This window comes from Eriocheir sinensis, chromosome 51 (assembly GCF_024679095.1).
Source record: "Eriocheir sinensis breed Jianghai 21 chromosome 51, ASM2467909v1, whole genome shotgun sequence".
In the NCBI taxonomy this organism is placed as follows: domain Eukaryota; kingdom Metazoa; phylum Arthropoda; class Malacostraca; order Decapoda; family Varunidae; genus Eriocheir; species Eriocheir sinensis.
This window is the reverse complement of record NC_066559.1, coordinates 10,441,092-10,457,166: the sequence shown is the minus strand read 5'-3', so window position 1 is coordinate 10,457,166 and position 16,075 is coordinate 10,441,092. Positions and strand designations below refer to the sequence as shown.

The window sequence follows — 16,075 nt, the reverse complement described above, 5'->3', positions numbered from 1 at the left end:
TCCGGTCTTTCTACGGCGGGAGTTTTGCGGCGCTGCGGTGACCAGGAGGCGAGATATGGCGGGCGGGGCGATGGCTGCCTCCAGGGACCTGTGTCTTAACGTTTTTCTCTCAAGTTTTCTCTCCTAAGTTTCCTCTCCCCCAGTTTTCTCTCCCAAGCTTTCTCTCCTGAGTTTTCTCTCCCAAGTTTTCCTTCTCCCAAGTTTTCTCTCCCTCTCAAGATAATCCTCCCTCTTATGCAGTTTCCTCGGTAGTTTCCTCTCCCTCCTAAGTTTTCTCTCCCAAGTTTTCCTTCTCCCAAGTTTTTTCTCGCTAAGTTTTCTCTCCCAAGTTTTTCCTCCCAAGTTTCCTCTCCCCCAAGTTTTCCTTCTCCCAAAATTTTCCTCCCCTCTCAAGTTCTGCCTCTCAAGTCTTGAACGGCATTGGATTATCTTGTACAGTTTTCTCTCCCAAGTTTTCTCTCCTAAGTTTTCTCTCCCAAGTTCTCTCCATCCCAAGTCTTGAATGGCATTGGGTTGCCTCGTTCAACTAGCCTTCATTTTCTTGGCTAAGTTTAAATTTCACAGGTCCGGGAGGGAGGGAGGGAGACTGAAGAACATTTGATTTCAGCTTCGTCACTAATAAAACGTCACCTCTCGTAGCAGAACGTTCATGAAAAAAATTTCCAGCCATCACATCGGTTTTGGGATATTTATTTTTATTTTTATCTTTTTCATTATCCTTATCATTATTTTCCTCCGTTCTCAGGCTAATATTGAATCATGGCCTGCGTTGCTAGAAAAAAATTTGCCCCTTGAGCAGAACGTTCGTGAATATTTTTCCGGGCATCACATCAGTTTCGGGAAAAGTTTTATTGGGGAAAATTTATTGTTATTATTATTTTCATTATCCATGTCATTATTTTCCTCCGTTCTCAGGTTATTATTGAGTCATGGCCTGCGTCGCTATAAAAAAAAGTTGCCCCCTGTAGCAGAACGTTCGTTAATGTTTTTCCAGGCATTACATTATACTCTATCAGTTTCGGGAAGAGTTTGTTCCAGTGTGAGAGTTGTGTGAATTTGAGGCAGAATTTTCCTGATTTATGCAGCTTGCGTGTTCCAAAGCCCTGCGGTGCCCCCCAGGGTAAGAAGCCATGGTGGTGGGGCCACGGCCATCCTCAGGGGCTTGGCCAGTACAGTATACATGGCCCTGAGCCCCATGATGCCCTGGGGGTGTTGAAAGGTCAGATAATATTGAAGAGAGGGTAGCCAACTCTTGCGAAGGTAATACACTATGGGTTCTGTTTTGGTCCCTGAATGCAGTGCAGTGACAGATGACTTCCAGAAAGTAGAAGGGGGTTCGTGGGGGTCAAAGCTTCCCTGTTAGGTATGTTAAGTTAGTTTAGATTTACTCGGCATGTGGTATGGGCCGTCGGAAAGCAAGAATGTCCCGTGGCTAACAAAAATTATACAGATTATCATCAGGATGGTCGGCAAGAGCTGCTTTGAACCCGCAAATATTCTGAGTAGAGACACAAAGGTGGAATTATACTTTTTTTACGTATAGCCTATAGTTTCGATAAGCTTTCATGATGGAGCTTGCTGGTTGGCCCCAACTTCTTAGTGGTGCAGGCAAGTCTTTTATAGAGGCATCATGTCCTGCTAGGCTCATGCTGCCCCCCTGGAGCTTATCTTTGTTTCTCTCTAGAAAGTTTTGCCAGAGTCCAGGTTGATAGGTGGTCACCAGCGCAGCAAGTGGGTAGCCTTCAGTCACTCGGTGATGACTGAAAATTGTTAGCTTGTACTTGCTGGTGAGGCTTGAACCTGAGTCTTCCAGGTCACTGCCCTCACAAGTTGACCACTCAGTCACTGCCTTTAATGTTTAATTTGTCACTTGTGTCAGTGTTTTTATTTTGTCATCAAATGCTTTCTTTTAGTGTTTTGATTTTTTTAATATGTGGTATTCTTCTGCAAAACTACGAGTTTGTATGAGGGGAGGAAATTCAGGAAACTGTTGGGGAATAATGACTCAAAAATAAGGTGTCTATTCCCCACTTAGTTGATTAATTAAAAACCTATCAAAACTTCAACTCAAATAAAGTCATCCAGCATTGTAAGACAGCTTAAGTCAGAGATTCATTCAACCCTCAGATTCCCAGGCTAAGTTTTGGGACCTGCAATTGCTGTAATTATGCCTGGGTAGTCTGAGAATAGAAATACACACTTTATTTATATATTTATTTTTATTTTTTATTTATTTATTTATTAAAAGAAGGCATCTCTGGCAAGAAAAAGAGGAATAAAAAAAAATTAAGCTGTCACTGCTCTAGCAGAATTAATGGAGTATCTGAAAGAGTACCAAGTTATGAAAGATTACCAATATTCAAATCATGGCATGCCATATTTATTATTATTTTTATTATTTTCATCATCCTCATCATTATTTTCCTCCGTTCTCAGGGTAATATTGAATCATGGCCTGCGTGACCCTTAAACGCTCGCTGGAGTTTGACCCGCTGCACCACGGGAGCTGCACGCCGCGGCCCCACAAGCGGCGGCGCTGCGTCCCCATGTGTGTGTCGCCCCAGAGTGCCGCCGCCGCCACCGCGCGCCACACCGAGGCACAATCGCCCTTCTCCGAGGTCACTCCCACACTCACACCAGGTATGTACGGGAAGACTCATAACTCCTGATACTCGCTTGCTCTCATTCTTTTTTTTTTTTTTTTTTTTTTACCTCAACTTTATTCATTTTCTTTTCCCCTGTCATTATTTTCAGTTTTATTTTTGCTCCTTTTTTCCTTCACCTTCTCCTCCCTGTCTCAGTGTGTGTGTGTGTGTGTGTGTGTGTATTTACCTAGTTGTAATTTTACAGGGCCTGGGCTTACGCTCGTGTGGTCCCGTCTCCATATCTATAATTATCCAACTTTTCCTTGAAGCTCTGCACACTCTTCGCCGATACTATTTCTTCACTTAGTCTGTTCCAAACCTCTACATTTCTTTGTGGGAAGGTATATTTCTTTATGTCTCTTGAGCATCTTCCCTTCCTCAACTTTTTACTATGTCCTCTGTGTGTGTGTGTGTGTGTGTGTGTGTGTGTGTGTGTAAGGGAGAGAGATAAAACATAAGAAACATCACAACCTCACCTCACCCTCTCCCTCTCTCCCTTCCTCCCCGCCTTGTCCACAGAACAAATCGCCCAAAATGTGAGGGAGGAGATCCGCAGACTGAAGCGACGCAAGATCCTCCAGTGTGGCGAGCGCAGCATGGAGTGTGAGGGTGGCTACGACTCGCCTGCCTCGCCGCCCTCCCCGGCCTCACCTACCTCACCCCTGCCCTCGCCCTCCTCCTCGGCCAGCGCGGGGGGCGGCGTGGCAGCGCTGCACCACCACCACCAGTCCTCCGTCAGCAAAGACAAACCGCTCTTCACCTTCAGACAGGTCAGTAGTGTCTGGTAACTCAGTAGATTTTTATTTTTTATTTTTTTTATATATATTTTTGTTTTTATTTATTTCCTTTTTTATGAGTGTTTCTTTTTCTCTTGTTTTTATCTTTTTTTTTTGTGAGTTTCTTTATCTTGTTTTTATTTTATTTATTTGTTTTTATTTATTTATTTATTTATTTATTTTCCTTATTTATTTATTTATTTATTTATTTTTATTATTTATTTATATATTTATTTTATTTATTTATTTATTTATTTATTTATTTTTATTTATTTATTTATTTATTTATTTATTTATTTTTTTTTTTTTTTTTTTTGTGTGTGTGTGTGTGTGTGTGTGTGCCAATATAAGGTGACTAAGCCAAAACACAGTGCAGCATCCAGCTCACCCTGATGCATTACTCTGCTTCCTCCCTCACACTCCTCCCTCCAACAGGTTAATCTGATCTGTGAGCAACTATTGCGTGAGCGAGAGACGAACATCCGCGAGGAGTATGACAAGGTGTTGGCCTCCAAGCTGGCCGAGCAGTATGACTGCTTCGTCCGCTTCACCACCGACCAGATACAGCAGAGACTCTCCCAAACAGCCCTTCCCAGCTGTGAGTACATTGTCCTCAACACAGAGATATTGAGGAAGCCTATTTTGTATGCTTTGGAAAGATGTAGGCTGTGTAGTGCTACTCAAAGCATTTTCAAGGGTTTATGGGATTAACCCGTCTGCTGCGATTGGCATGGATTTGGCTTTCACTGGTAGCCTGGTAACATATAGTCTCTGCCTCTGTGGTGGATAGTGGAGTGTTTCCCAAGTGGTATTGATATGCTGGATATCCCTTCACTGGTATCCTGGTAACATATACTCCCATGTCTTTCTCTGCCTCTGTGGTGGATAGTGGAGTGTTTCCCATGTGGTATTGGTATGCAGGATATCCCCTCCCAAGCTGCAGGATTTTACATTTTTCTTCATTGAATTGTAGTAGCCACTTTTTGTTCCATTCCTGTAGCTTGGTGAGGTCTGACTGTAGGAAATCCGCAGTCAGGGAGTTAAGGAAGGCAGTGTTGGTAAGGTTCTTGTACAAAAAAGATATAAAAACTCATAGCAATGGTTACAGTCTGAATAGATACAGGTTCTGGAAGGAAATATTCAGGAGCTGGTTTTCAGATAGGTAAGTGGAAGGAGATGGACTAAAGTGAGCAGAGTGTAGTTGGTGCAGGTACTATGAAAGTGTTTTTAAATGGAGGTTAGGTAAATTTGTGGCTTGGGAGGGCAGATGGCATATATTTGGAGTTGTCAGGAACATTTGAATGCCTTGCGCTAGTATCCCGTATCTCAGTGTGGGTGACGGACAAGACCAAGTTTGTGTACCATTTTGTTTTAGGCAAGTTGCTAATATTATTCTGAGCCCTGACTGATCTCCCTCTGTTTTTTGTTTCAGATCTCTCTTAGGATGGAACTTTGCTGTTTTGCTATGGACTATGTGCCTTCGGAGGTACAAAGAATGAAAAGTTGCTGGGAAAGTTTATCCCCGAAAGTGTAAACTTTGTACATAAGAACACACTCATGCTGTAAAAGTGTTCATGGAGCAAGTGTAATTAAAGGTTGCCAGATGAAATGGATATAAAACTACATCTCGATATTGTCAGTGATTGTAAAGTGACGCCGCGTTTGGTAAGATAACAGTGTGAACCGCCACTATATCCATATCATGCAAGGCTGTATGTCAGTACACTAGTCTTGGGATAGCCAAGATAGAGCCTCAAGACACTAAAACATAAAATATAAAAGCCAATAAAAAAGGAGCAAACTCTGCAAGTTAAGAGGGACAACAATGGCAACCCCAAGTGGTGGCAGCTTTGGTGACAAGCGCAAGTTAACTTGTGGTGCTCATATTGACTCATATTGTGTGGCATTCCTCAACTGTTGTGTGTACATACCCTCTAACCCATCAGTTGCCTTTCACACTTTTCTTGCTGTAAGTAGGTGCTTTGCAGAGTGAAACTTAGCAAACTAGATATGCCTGACAGTAACCTCAGGTATCTCAAAGCCCTGTCTGCGAGAAAGGTTGTGATTGCCTGTTCAGAGTTGAGCTAGTACAGGAAGACAGACAGACAGACAGTCAGCCTCTGCAGCAGCAGCAGCAGCAGCAGTCACATTGCCTTCATGTGAATATTACCTTAGGGTAGTGCTCCATATTGCCTTTTTGTTCTTCTCCTTTCTCTTTTGTGTTTGGCATAAATTTATTTTTGACTTGCCTCTCTGAACTTGTAGTCCTATACTTTAGATTTGCTACTACTACTACTACTACAACTACTACTACTTAATGTAGTTTTCCTATCTTGGACACTTGTGTTAGGAAGGAGATATACCCCAGTGATGTCTTCCTGCATTAGTATCTTGTATAACGAGGAGCCCTCCCGTGCAGGCCCACCATTATTACTACTCCATACAAACCAATATCACGCCTATGCTGTTTTATTAGAGATCTGTTGTATAATTATTTACTTATGGGTGTTGTGTCTAATGTGGGTAATGTGTACTTTTAGGTATAATAAGGTGTTAGGTTCCAAGGAGATTGTGGTCAATCTGGCGGTGCAGGAGGTGAGTGCCTGCACAAAGCACGTGTGAGAGGCCGCAGTGTTAGTAGCAGTGCATCTTGACGTGACGGATTGGTTCATCATTTCAATTTACATCTAGAGTAGAGTATAAGTTTTTTTATGAGGTATTGTGAGGCTTGTGCCAGTCTCTCTCTCTCTCTTTATCTTGCATATTGTGCACATAAAAACCGGTTTCCATGTGCCGCATATAACACTGTCGACAGTTGCAAACGCACTGACTTCATAAAAATAAATTGATGTTTAAGTACATTACCTTATTGCAAGAGGCTTAGTTTCTCCTCACCACTTATATGTATAAATTTTCCTTCTACGATTATTATTATTATTATTATTATTATTATTATTATTATTATTATTATTATTATTATTATTATTATTATTATTATTAATCTCGACACTTGAAGACATAGTTGTGAATCAGCCATGTCCTCCTCCCTCCCTCCCTTCCTTTCCCTCACTCCCTTCCCTTCCTTCCCTCCCTCCACCCTGTGTGTGTGTGTGTGTGTGTGTGTGTGTGTGTGCGCGTGTGTGTGTGTCACTGTCCTCACCCACACGCCTCTTTCCACGCTAGTTTACTCTTTTGGTGTACTTGGCAAGGGACCCAAAACAAGAGACTGACTCCATTGGTCTTGTAGATTTAACTTTAGTATTCACGGCTTCATTGTTTATTTTCCTGTCTCCTTTATTTTATAGTTTCTACTTGCTGTTATTAAGTTAGTTCAACTGACATTGTTGCATGAACTCTGATATAAGGAGCAATTGTTTACTATTTATTTTCTTGTTCTCACTTTTTTACTGTACTTGTATCATGAAATATACTTGTTAATGGGAAAATACAGCGCTTGTCTCATTGCCTGGTGTCCACAGCATAATAGAAGTCGCACAACAATTTTGCATCAAGAACTGTGATTTTTATTTATTTATTTTATTTATTTATTATTTTTTTTTTTTCCAATTGCTGTTCATATGTTCATTTCATACAGTATTTACTTTTTTCCTTTGTTATTTTGAAGTAGTCCATGAAATTTAGAAGAGATTTTTGGAAATATTACTTTTTCAGTGTGGCTTATGGTACATTAATTTCTTAGAGTATGTTTTCTTTAACATTTTGTATACCATTCCATAGATTTTAAGACAATCTCATGAATTTTCATCATTATAAAGCTTTATACATTTAACTCGGTAACAGCGATGGGCCAAATTTGTGGCTTTACCTTGTACTAGCAATGGGCCAAATTTTTACCATGATATAAACCCCCCACATAGATGATGTATAAACTGATCACAAATGCATTGGCACTATATATTATGAAATGGTTTGTGTGAGGGATGATTTTTTTCGGATTAATTTGCTTAGAGGGGCCAAGATACATGTTCCTTGCAGCTACCGGGTTAAAGATATATATAATAGCATCCTTATTTTTTTTTTTGGCATTTTCAGTAATGTGCTGTTTATGGTGCAGGATATCAACATACATGTCCCCAAAAGTTGTGCCTAACTCCACGTCAGCCCTGCCTATGGAAACTTTGCATCCAGCAGGGGAATTCACCCCTTCAGAATCACAAGGTTGCAAGCACCACCATGACCAGTGTAAAGATTAAACCAGTAGCAGCTTTTATTCAGTGCTGTCTGTCTTGTGGAAGTGTGACTTGAGGCATTATGACAGTCCAAAACTGGATGATACAACAGTAACTAATAAGACAAACTAACTTTATAATCTAAAATTGAAGAATAGAGGGAGCATATCTAGTGGTATTAATCTATACATTCTGCCAGGGTTTGGGTAAGTAGGGAAAAGCGAGACTGCTCCAAAGCTTATTACTGAGATGGCTGAAAGGAACTGAAGAGGCTGGTTAACTTTTGCATAAGGGGTTTGGATAGCAGTGGGTGGGGTACAGTGGATGCCTTCAAAATTCTACTTCCCCCAAGAGCTCAAAGTAATTTATGACCACCACAAAAACATCAGCATATATGAAGATAAACCTATGAGTTATTGACTTTAAACAATAATGAGATAATCAGGTGAACCATACATGTTAGTTATGGATGAAATGTGTGTGTGTGTGTGTGTGTGAGAGAGAGAGAGAGAGAGAGAGAGAGAGAGAGAGAGAGAGAAAACGAGTGAAAAACACCTCTAATAGTAAGGTAAAGTGAAAATCGGTATAATAAATCAACTTCGTACGTGACATTAAATTTTCATAGTGGGCGTGGGCGAGCGAGCGAGGCCATGTATATTAAATCCCCATAAAACACCCAATTAACCACTGCACCACCTCTCTGTTCTCTCATCCCTCTGTAGTTGTGTGTTTTTAGCGTTTTCATGAGTTAATAAAGGCCTGGGATGGGTTAAACAATACATAATAAGTTTATTATGCCGGGCGAGATGATTCAAGGGGTCACTCAAACAACTGCCCATCCCTATTGAATAGTTATGTGTTTTAGCGTTTTCATGAGTTAATAAAGGCGTTAAACGATACACAATAAGTAAAATATTGAATAGTTATGTGTTTTAGCGTTTTCATGAGTTAATAAAGGCCTGGGATGGGTTAAACGATACACAATAAATAAAATAATATGCCCAGCGAGACGATTTAAATTCAAGGGGTCACTCAAACAATAACTGCCCATCCCTGTTGAATAGTTATGTGTTTTAGCGTTTTCATGAGTTAATGAAGGCCTGGGAAGGGTTAAACGATACACAATAAGTAAAATATTGAATAGTTATGTGTTTTAGCGTTTTCATGAGTTAATAAAGGTCTGGGAAGGGTTAAACAATACACAATAAGTTTAATATGCCCGGCGAGACGATTTAAATTCAAGGGGTCACTCAAACAATAACTGCCCATCCCTGTTGAATAGTTATGTGTTTTAGCGTTTTCATGAGTTAATAAAGGTCTGGGAAGAGTTAAACAATACACAGTAAGTAAAATATTGAAAAGTTTTGTGTTTTAGCGTTTTCATGAGTTAATAAAGGCCTGTGAAGGGTTAAACGATACACAATAAATAAAATAATATGCCGGCGAAATTATTTTAAGGGGCGACTCAAACAAATTTGCCAACACTTCAATCTTTATTTTATCTCATATTATACAAAGTAATGAAGAATAGAAACCTCGGAATAGGGAAACAAAATCTGGAATATATTTTGGCAAAGTTAGGCTAGATAGTATATACGAAAATTCATTATTATGGGTTTGAGATGGATTGGATGTGCAAGAAATTGAAAGGCTAATAGATAGATAGATAGATCGTAAAAGGGAAAGGGGGTGTCCGGGAACGAGACTGTCTCAGAAAACAATTATAAACTCTGTGACAGATAAAAGAGAGTAAAAAAAATGGTGTTATGTCAAAAGGGCATCGGTCAAAGACAGGAGAGAAGAACTAATGGTGTTATATGTAAAAGGGAAAAGGGGTGTCCGGGAACGAGACTGTCTCAGAAAATAATTATAAACTGTGTGACAGATAAAAGAGAGTAAAAAAAATGGTGTTATGTCAAAAGGGCATAGGTCAAAGGGACTGTCCGTGGGCGAGACTGTCCCTCCTTCCAACAGGTGTTAATTGTTGACAACCTGACAGCTGCCGCGGCCCGAGGGAAGAGGAAAGAGGAGGAAAAATAATAATAATAATAAGAAGAAGAAGAAGGAGGAGTAGGGAGGAAGGCCAGAGCTCGCAGGCTACAGTGAGAGGTCTACAGGCTGGGATTTCATGACCTGACCAGAGCCTCAAAACCCTGCAAAAGGAGAGGAAGGAGGGTCAGGTCAGGTCAGGGCAGAAGACGTGTGTGTGACTTTTCAACACCGTCGGCACACAGGTCACAGGTGGAGGAAGCAGAGGAAGAGGAGGAGAAGGAGGAGGAGGAGGAAGAACAACAGTGTGGCGTGAGGAAAGATAAATAGTGTGATGCCATTGAAAATCAGTGTATGAGCACGCACAAGTGAGGAGGGGGACCTACGAACCGGTACACGTCAAACAAAGAAGAAGCAGGAGGTGCAGAGAAGAGGTGGTGAAGGTGAAGTCATCCCATCACAAGGGCCAGGACAGCCGCCGCCATGGCCACCAAGAACCTGACGCACATCTTCATGATCATGCGGGACAAGGCCATCCAGAGGAGGAACATGTACAAGAGAGTCGAGGTGAGGCAAAGCCCTGCATCAGCGCTTATTTACTGATATCTTAAGAGGCAATAGAGCTAGTGCTCATAAGGGGCCCGGTGCCTCTTTGGTAAATATCAAGATTCACTATGCGCCTCCAATATTGCCCCCACGAGAATAATAACCTTTCCAAGGTCTCACATACTGTTGTATTCTCTAGTTTTACCAGCGCATCATACATGTGGGGCGGGTCTAGGGGGGCTGGGCCCCCCCTGGTTAGGAGGGGGTCGAGGGCCCCCGTAGAGGTTAGATTGTGTAAAGCTCGGTTGGAGTAGTTTAAATATGCTCCCCCACCCAAAACCCCCGGTTTCCCACGGGTCCCCCAAGATCGTTAGGGGAAGGAGAGTAGGCCTTTTTCTTTACTTTTAAGTACTTGTGCCTTCATATTATGGTTGAGGGACATGTATTTCATCCCTTAACTATAATATGGAGGCATAACATCGTATTTTGGAGGTGCAGAGTCAATCTCCACAATTACCACCTCTTCTCTTAAGGTTGTCAACCTGCTGGTCATAGTTATTTTTAGAAGTGTTTATGATGCCATTGTGGATGATCCCTTCTGGCAGTTTTTTCCAGGTGTTCACAACTCTGGAGGAGAAAACATATTCCTCTTATGTGTACGGTACATTGGTTTCAGCAGTTTTGATGTCTTGTAAGGTCTTCTTCATTTTATTCTTTTTCTTGTTCTTCTTCTTTTTGTACTCAAACCCCAATTGTCACTCTCTCACCACAGGTCAGGTTATGTCAGACTTAATCATCAGGTCAGGTTAGGTTAGTCCTAGATTAAGTTTGGTTAGATTACTTAATTTTAAATTAAATCTTTAAAAAAATGTGTGGTATGCTCTGCTCTGTGGCAGTGTTGTCATCACTCGATTAAGCTGGCGGTCAGCTCCTACAATGGCAGAATGAGTGTGGATCATGGCCTATTACTTGCATAGTCCGTCAATGCCAACTTCAGCTATACGAGCACCTGGCACACTTCCAGAGGCCGACTGCTCACTGGGTTGTTTCTGTAAGCGCCAACCCTGAGTGGAAAAGGCAGAGGGGATATATACAGAGTTCAGGACTTGAGTAATTTGATAGATCTTGCCAGGAGGTACTTAGGAGGGAAGGGGGCTTGCATGATATATATTTTTTTATGGTAGTTACTAGTTAATAATTCAAATATTTTTATTTTTTATTTTTCATCGCTTACCGACTTACTTAGCGATTGCTTAAAAGACAAGGGAGCTATTGTTCACAACGGGGTGTCTCTTCTCTTAAGATTTTCAACATGCCAGTCATTGTTATTTTTAAAAGTTCACAACTCTTGAGGAGAAAAGATATTCCTCCTTTGGATGCAATGTGTTGGTGTGAGTAGTTCCAGTGTGTAGCTGCTGGTCTATAGGCGTGTGTGTCTAGGAGTAAGTATGATTAATTCCTCATTATCTCTTTATTGTTTTTTAATATTATCATTATTATTGCTATTTACTTTATCACCCTCCTTGCCCCCTCACAGGCCTACTCCGACCAGGACTCTCTGGTGCACAGTGAGGAGCTGGAAAATGGCGTGAGTGGGCCGGGGGACTCGCACCTCCCGGACTGGGCGGGCATGGTGGAGGAGGTGCAGTACAACATCCTCACGCTGCGGGAGAAGACCAAGCGGCTGGCGGCCCTGCAGAGCAACCTGGTGCGGCGGCCCTCCCTGGACGACAACACGGAGGAGGAGCGGCAGCTGGCGGCGCACAACAATGAGATCAGGAGGGTGCGTGGTGGTGGTGGTGGTATGAAGTCCCCTTTCCTTCCCTGTGCTGTGCCCTACTCTCAGACTGTTCCCTAATCCTTCCTAACATCCTAGTAATATAAAGTCCTGCTCCTTCTATCTTATCCTATTCTTCCATCCCTCCAAGGTACTGTTCCCTATTCCTTCTTAAAACCCCAATAGTTTAAAATCCTTTCCTTTTCCTATCCTACCCAATTCTCCTTTCCTTCCTGTGTAATATGCCAGGAAGTTACACACTCACAGTCAACCCAATGAAAATTTAATCAGAAAGAGGATAGGAATGAGATGGAGCACTTTTTGTAGACATAGCACTGAGCCCAAAGCCTGCAAATGATGATAGTTTTGTAATATGCCTGGAAGTTACACTCTGACAGTCAACCCAATGAAAATTTAATCAGAATGAGGATAGGAATGAGATGAAGCACTTTTTGTAGAGATAACACTTAGCCCAAAGCCTGCAAATGATGATAATGTTGTAATATGCCAGGAAGTTACACTCTGATGATCACCCCTCCTCCTTGCAGACCCTAGAGAGGTGCCAGATGCTCATGATTCAAATCAAGCACAGCGGCGGGCGAGGGCGGGAGGCGACGCTCAACAAGAATGTGGTGCGCGCCATGGGGTTCGCGCTGCAGGAGGTGAAGAATGAGTTCATGACCTCCTGCTCCGCCTTCACCACATGTGAGTTTGTGTGCTGACCAGGACTTAAAAAGGATGATAATATTGATAAAGCATAAAAGTAGGATTTCTCTTTTGAACGGCAAGTCTTGAATGAATGTCGTATTGTCTGTAGGTTAAGGAAATTTGGATAGTGTCATATATATAATCAGCTGGTAGGACAACAAATACTGATCAGGAACAAAACACTTGAGAGAGCAGAAGAATAAATATATCCAGTGCAAACCCAGCCCATAAAAATGAAATAAGATGGAGTGCTTTATGTCAACACAGTACCGAGCCCAGAGTCTAGAAACCTTACCTGAAAGTAGAATTTTTGAACAACATCTGTAAAGTGAATGCCATATGGTCTGAAGATGAATTCTGTGAAGAAAGCTAAGGAAATGTCAAATACTCAAATATTCAGGAGCAGTGAGTAGCGGGCTTTTTTTTTATATTTTTCTTTACGCCCTTGAACTGTCTCCTTAGCTGTAAAAAAAAAAAAAAAAAAAAAAAAAAAGACAACAAATTATGCCCAGAAACAAAACATTCTGTGCTTGGTATTGTCAGACGCAGCACATCAACTATTTCCAAACGCCGAGAAGGAACTCAGTCGGGTTCTAATGAGTGTTTTTCTAGGTTCATGGTACAGAAGAAAGGTCAAACTGCCACCAGGGTCATAAAACTACCTGTGAAAATGCCCCAAACTCCATACTAAAGCCTTGTCAAATATATGTACTTGGGTGCCGAAATGTTTAACCCGGTAGCAGCGACGGGCCAAATTTGTGGCTTTACCGTGTAGCAGCGACGAGCCAAATTTGTGGCTTTACCGTGTAGCAGCAACGGGCCAAATTTGTCCCATGATATAAACCCCCAAAACAGATGATACATAATCTGATCACAAATGCTTTGATATATATTATGAAATGGTTTGTGTAAGGGATGATTTTTTCTCATTTTTCTCGCTTGGAGGGACCATTAAGAAACATGATCCCCGCTGCTACCGGGTTAAAAAGAAACTTGCTAAATGGAGGGTCTGCTATACTGAAATAGGCCTGACACAACCTTAGGAACAACAAACCTTCACAACACCTGACCTTCACAACAGCTGACCTTTCTCTTCCTTCTTCCTTGCAGCCATGAACAACTTTAAGAAGAGCAGTTCCTTTGTGCACGAGGGCGGCGGCGACTACGACAGCGACTATGGGACCTTTGAGGGTGGCGTCGGTGGTGGCTCCAGCATGTCCAGCCAGAGCCAGTGAGTCCTGTTGTTGTTGGTGGTGGCGGTGGCGGTGGTGGTAGTGTTATAAGATTTTTTTTAATATTATCGGTATTATTCCTCTTAGGACTATATTATTTTTCTTCCTACTGGACAGCCTATTATTCATCTTACTAATTCTCCCTCACTCCCTGCTCTGTACTGTATAATTTATCTTCCTACTTGACAATCTTCCATTCATCTTTTTCAGCTTCCCTTCATCCCTGCTTTGTACTGCATAATTTCTCTTCCTTCCAGTCTTCAATTCCTCTTTCTAACTTTCCCTCACTCCCTGCTTTGTACTGCATAACTTCTCTTCCTACCAGTCTTCAATTCCTCTTTCTAACTTTCCCTCACTCCCTGCTTTGTACTGCATAATTTCTCTTCCTACCAGTCTTCAATTCCTCTTTCTAACTTTCCCTCACTCCCTGCTTTGTACTGCATCATTTCTCTTCCTATTAAACATTTTCCCATTTATCTTTCTACCTTCTTTATAACATTGTATTTCCATTGTGTGTTGACGTGCGTGTGTGTTGCAGGGCGTGGACACAGGAGCAGATGTTGTTCCTGGAGGACAACACACAGATGGTGCAGGAGAACGACCGGGCGGTGCAGCACATCCTCCAGTCCACGGTGCAGCTCAACCAGCTCTTCAAGGATGTGGCGCACCTGGTGTCAGAGCAGGTGAGGGCACAGAGGCATCAGGGGAAGGAATTAACCCGTCCGCTGCGATTGCCACGGATTTTGCCTTCACTGGTAGTCTGGTAACATACAGTCCCAGGTCTTTCTCTGCTTCTGTGATGGATAGTAGAGTATTTCCCATGTGGTATTGGTGTGCTGGATATCCCCTCCCAAGATGCAGGACTTTACATTTTCCTTCATTGAATTGTAGCAGCCACTTTTTGTTCCATTCCTGTAGCTTGGTGAGGTCTGACTGTAGGAGGTCTGCAAGGGGTTAATAATAATACATGGATGATTAATAAATGGATATGTGTTCCTTATCTTCCCTCTCTCTCCAGGGCACCATTCTCGACCGCATCGACTTCAACGTGGAGCACTCGGCCATCAAGGTGGAGGAGGGGGCGCGGCAGCTCAAGAGGGCGGACCACTACCACCGCAAGAATAGGAACATAAAGTGCATCCTCGGGCTTGGGGCCACCATCATCATCCTCATCTTCCTCCTCGTCATCGTCAAAATGTAGTAGGGAAAGGAGGAGAAGGAGGAGTGTGTGAGTGTGTGTGTGGAAGAAGAGGAGGAGGAGGAGGAAGAGGACTGTGTGTATGTGCAGAAGAAGAGGAGGAGGAGGAGGAGGAGGAGTTGTGTGTCTATGTATGTGAAGAAGAGAAGAAGGAGGAAGAAGAAGGAGAAAAAGAGGAATAGGAGGAGGAGGAGATATGTGTAAATATATCATAATTATCACATTCTTCCTCCTTATCATATTAATAAAGGAAGGAGGAGGAGGGGAAAGAGGAAGAAGAGGAGGAGGAGGAGGAGGAGGAGAAAAAGTGTATGTGTGTGTGTGTGTGTGTATACTGTATAGCCATGCAAATATATCATCTTCCTCATAATCCTCCTCACTATAAGAAACAGTATATCAAGGCATTAGAGGAGGAGGAGTGTCAGTATGTATCATGCTTCTACTATTGCTATACATCACATAATAATCTGCGCTGGTGTCCACAGGGTAAAGGCGACCCCACCCTGACCTTGAGGGGTTTTTTTTACGTCAAAGAAAACGGTTCAAGGGCAATGAAAAGAGTGCAAAAAATATATAAAAAGCCTGCTACTCGCCGCTCCCATAAAAGACAAAAGTAAAGAGTAGCTGAAAGGGAGGTTAACCTATTTGAGTATGTGTTTTTGTCTGCAAGGGAGAGAGTTAGACAGGTGTTTTTTCTTATCCAGGAGACATACCAAAGACTTAAAGAAAATTATACAAGAGAATTCCCAGCAAAATGAAAAAGAAAGATTAAGGAAAGTAAAAAAAATCCCACTACAATGAGGAAAAGGAGAAAAAAAGATTAGAAAAGATAAAAAAAAGTATGAAAACCACCATAGCCTATTAAAAAACCTTCTGTATAGCCTTTCATCCCCCATACAAGACCAAATAAACCTATATAAACACTTGCTATGGTTGGGCACTTGCTCAGCCATTGCACTGGGCTTGGAACTTTCCCTCGGAGCCCTCACGTTCCATAGCTGCCTTTCCCAAGAC

The 16,075-nt window shown here is 42.1% G+C and overlaps 2 protein-coding genes across 3 annotated transcripts in view; both read left to right on the top strand.

Annotated features, from left to right (window-relative positions):
- Window positions 1-6,871, top strand: part of LOC126982701 (akirin-2-like) — a 7,062-nt gene extending 191 nt beyond the window's left edge. Inside the window, exons 1-5 of one of the 2 annotated variants that reach the window (XM_050834985.1) lie at window positions 29-48; window positions 2,437-2,640; window positions 3,165-3,415; window positions 3,857-4,019; window positions 4,854-6,871. In XM_050834985.1, coding sequence (XP_050690942.1) covers window positions 2,451-2,640; window positions 3,165-3,415; window positions 3,857-4,019; window positions 4,854-4,864 — 615 coding nt within the window. In that variant the 5' untranslated portion in view covers window positions 29-48; window positions 2,437-2,450 and the 3' untranslated portion in view covers window positions 4,865-6,871. Of the gene's footprint in view, window positions 1-28; window positions 49-2,436; window positions 2,641-3,164; window positions 3,416-3,856; window positions 4,020-4,853 lie in introns of those variants that run through there. The other variant, XM_050834984.1, reaches the window with a different exon arrangement.
- Window positions 6,872-9,575: 2,704 nt separating this feature from the next.
- On the top strand, window positions 9,576-15,781 carry LOC126982697 (syntaxin-16-like). Its single transcript, XM_050834983.1, has 6 exons — window positions 9,576-10,167; window positions 11,684-11,929; window positions 12,472-12,628; window positions 13,742-13,862; window positions 14,402-14,546; window positions 14,882-15,781. Exons 1-6 carry the CDS (start codon window positions 10,084-10,086, stop codon window positions 15,062-15,064), a joined length of 936 nt encoding a protein of 311 aa, XP_050690940.1. The 5' UTR covers window positions 9,576-10,083; the 3' UTR covers window positions 15,065-15,781.
- Window positions 15,782-16,075: the final 294 nt, after the last annotated feature.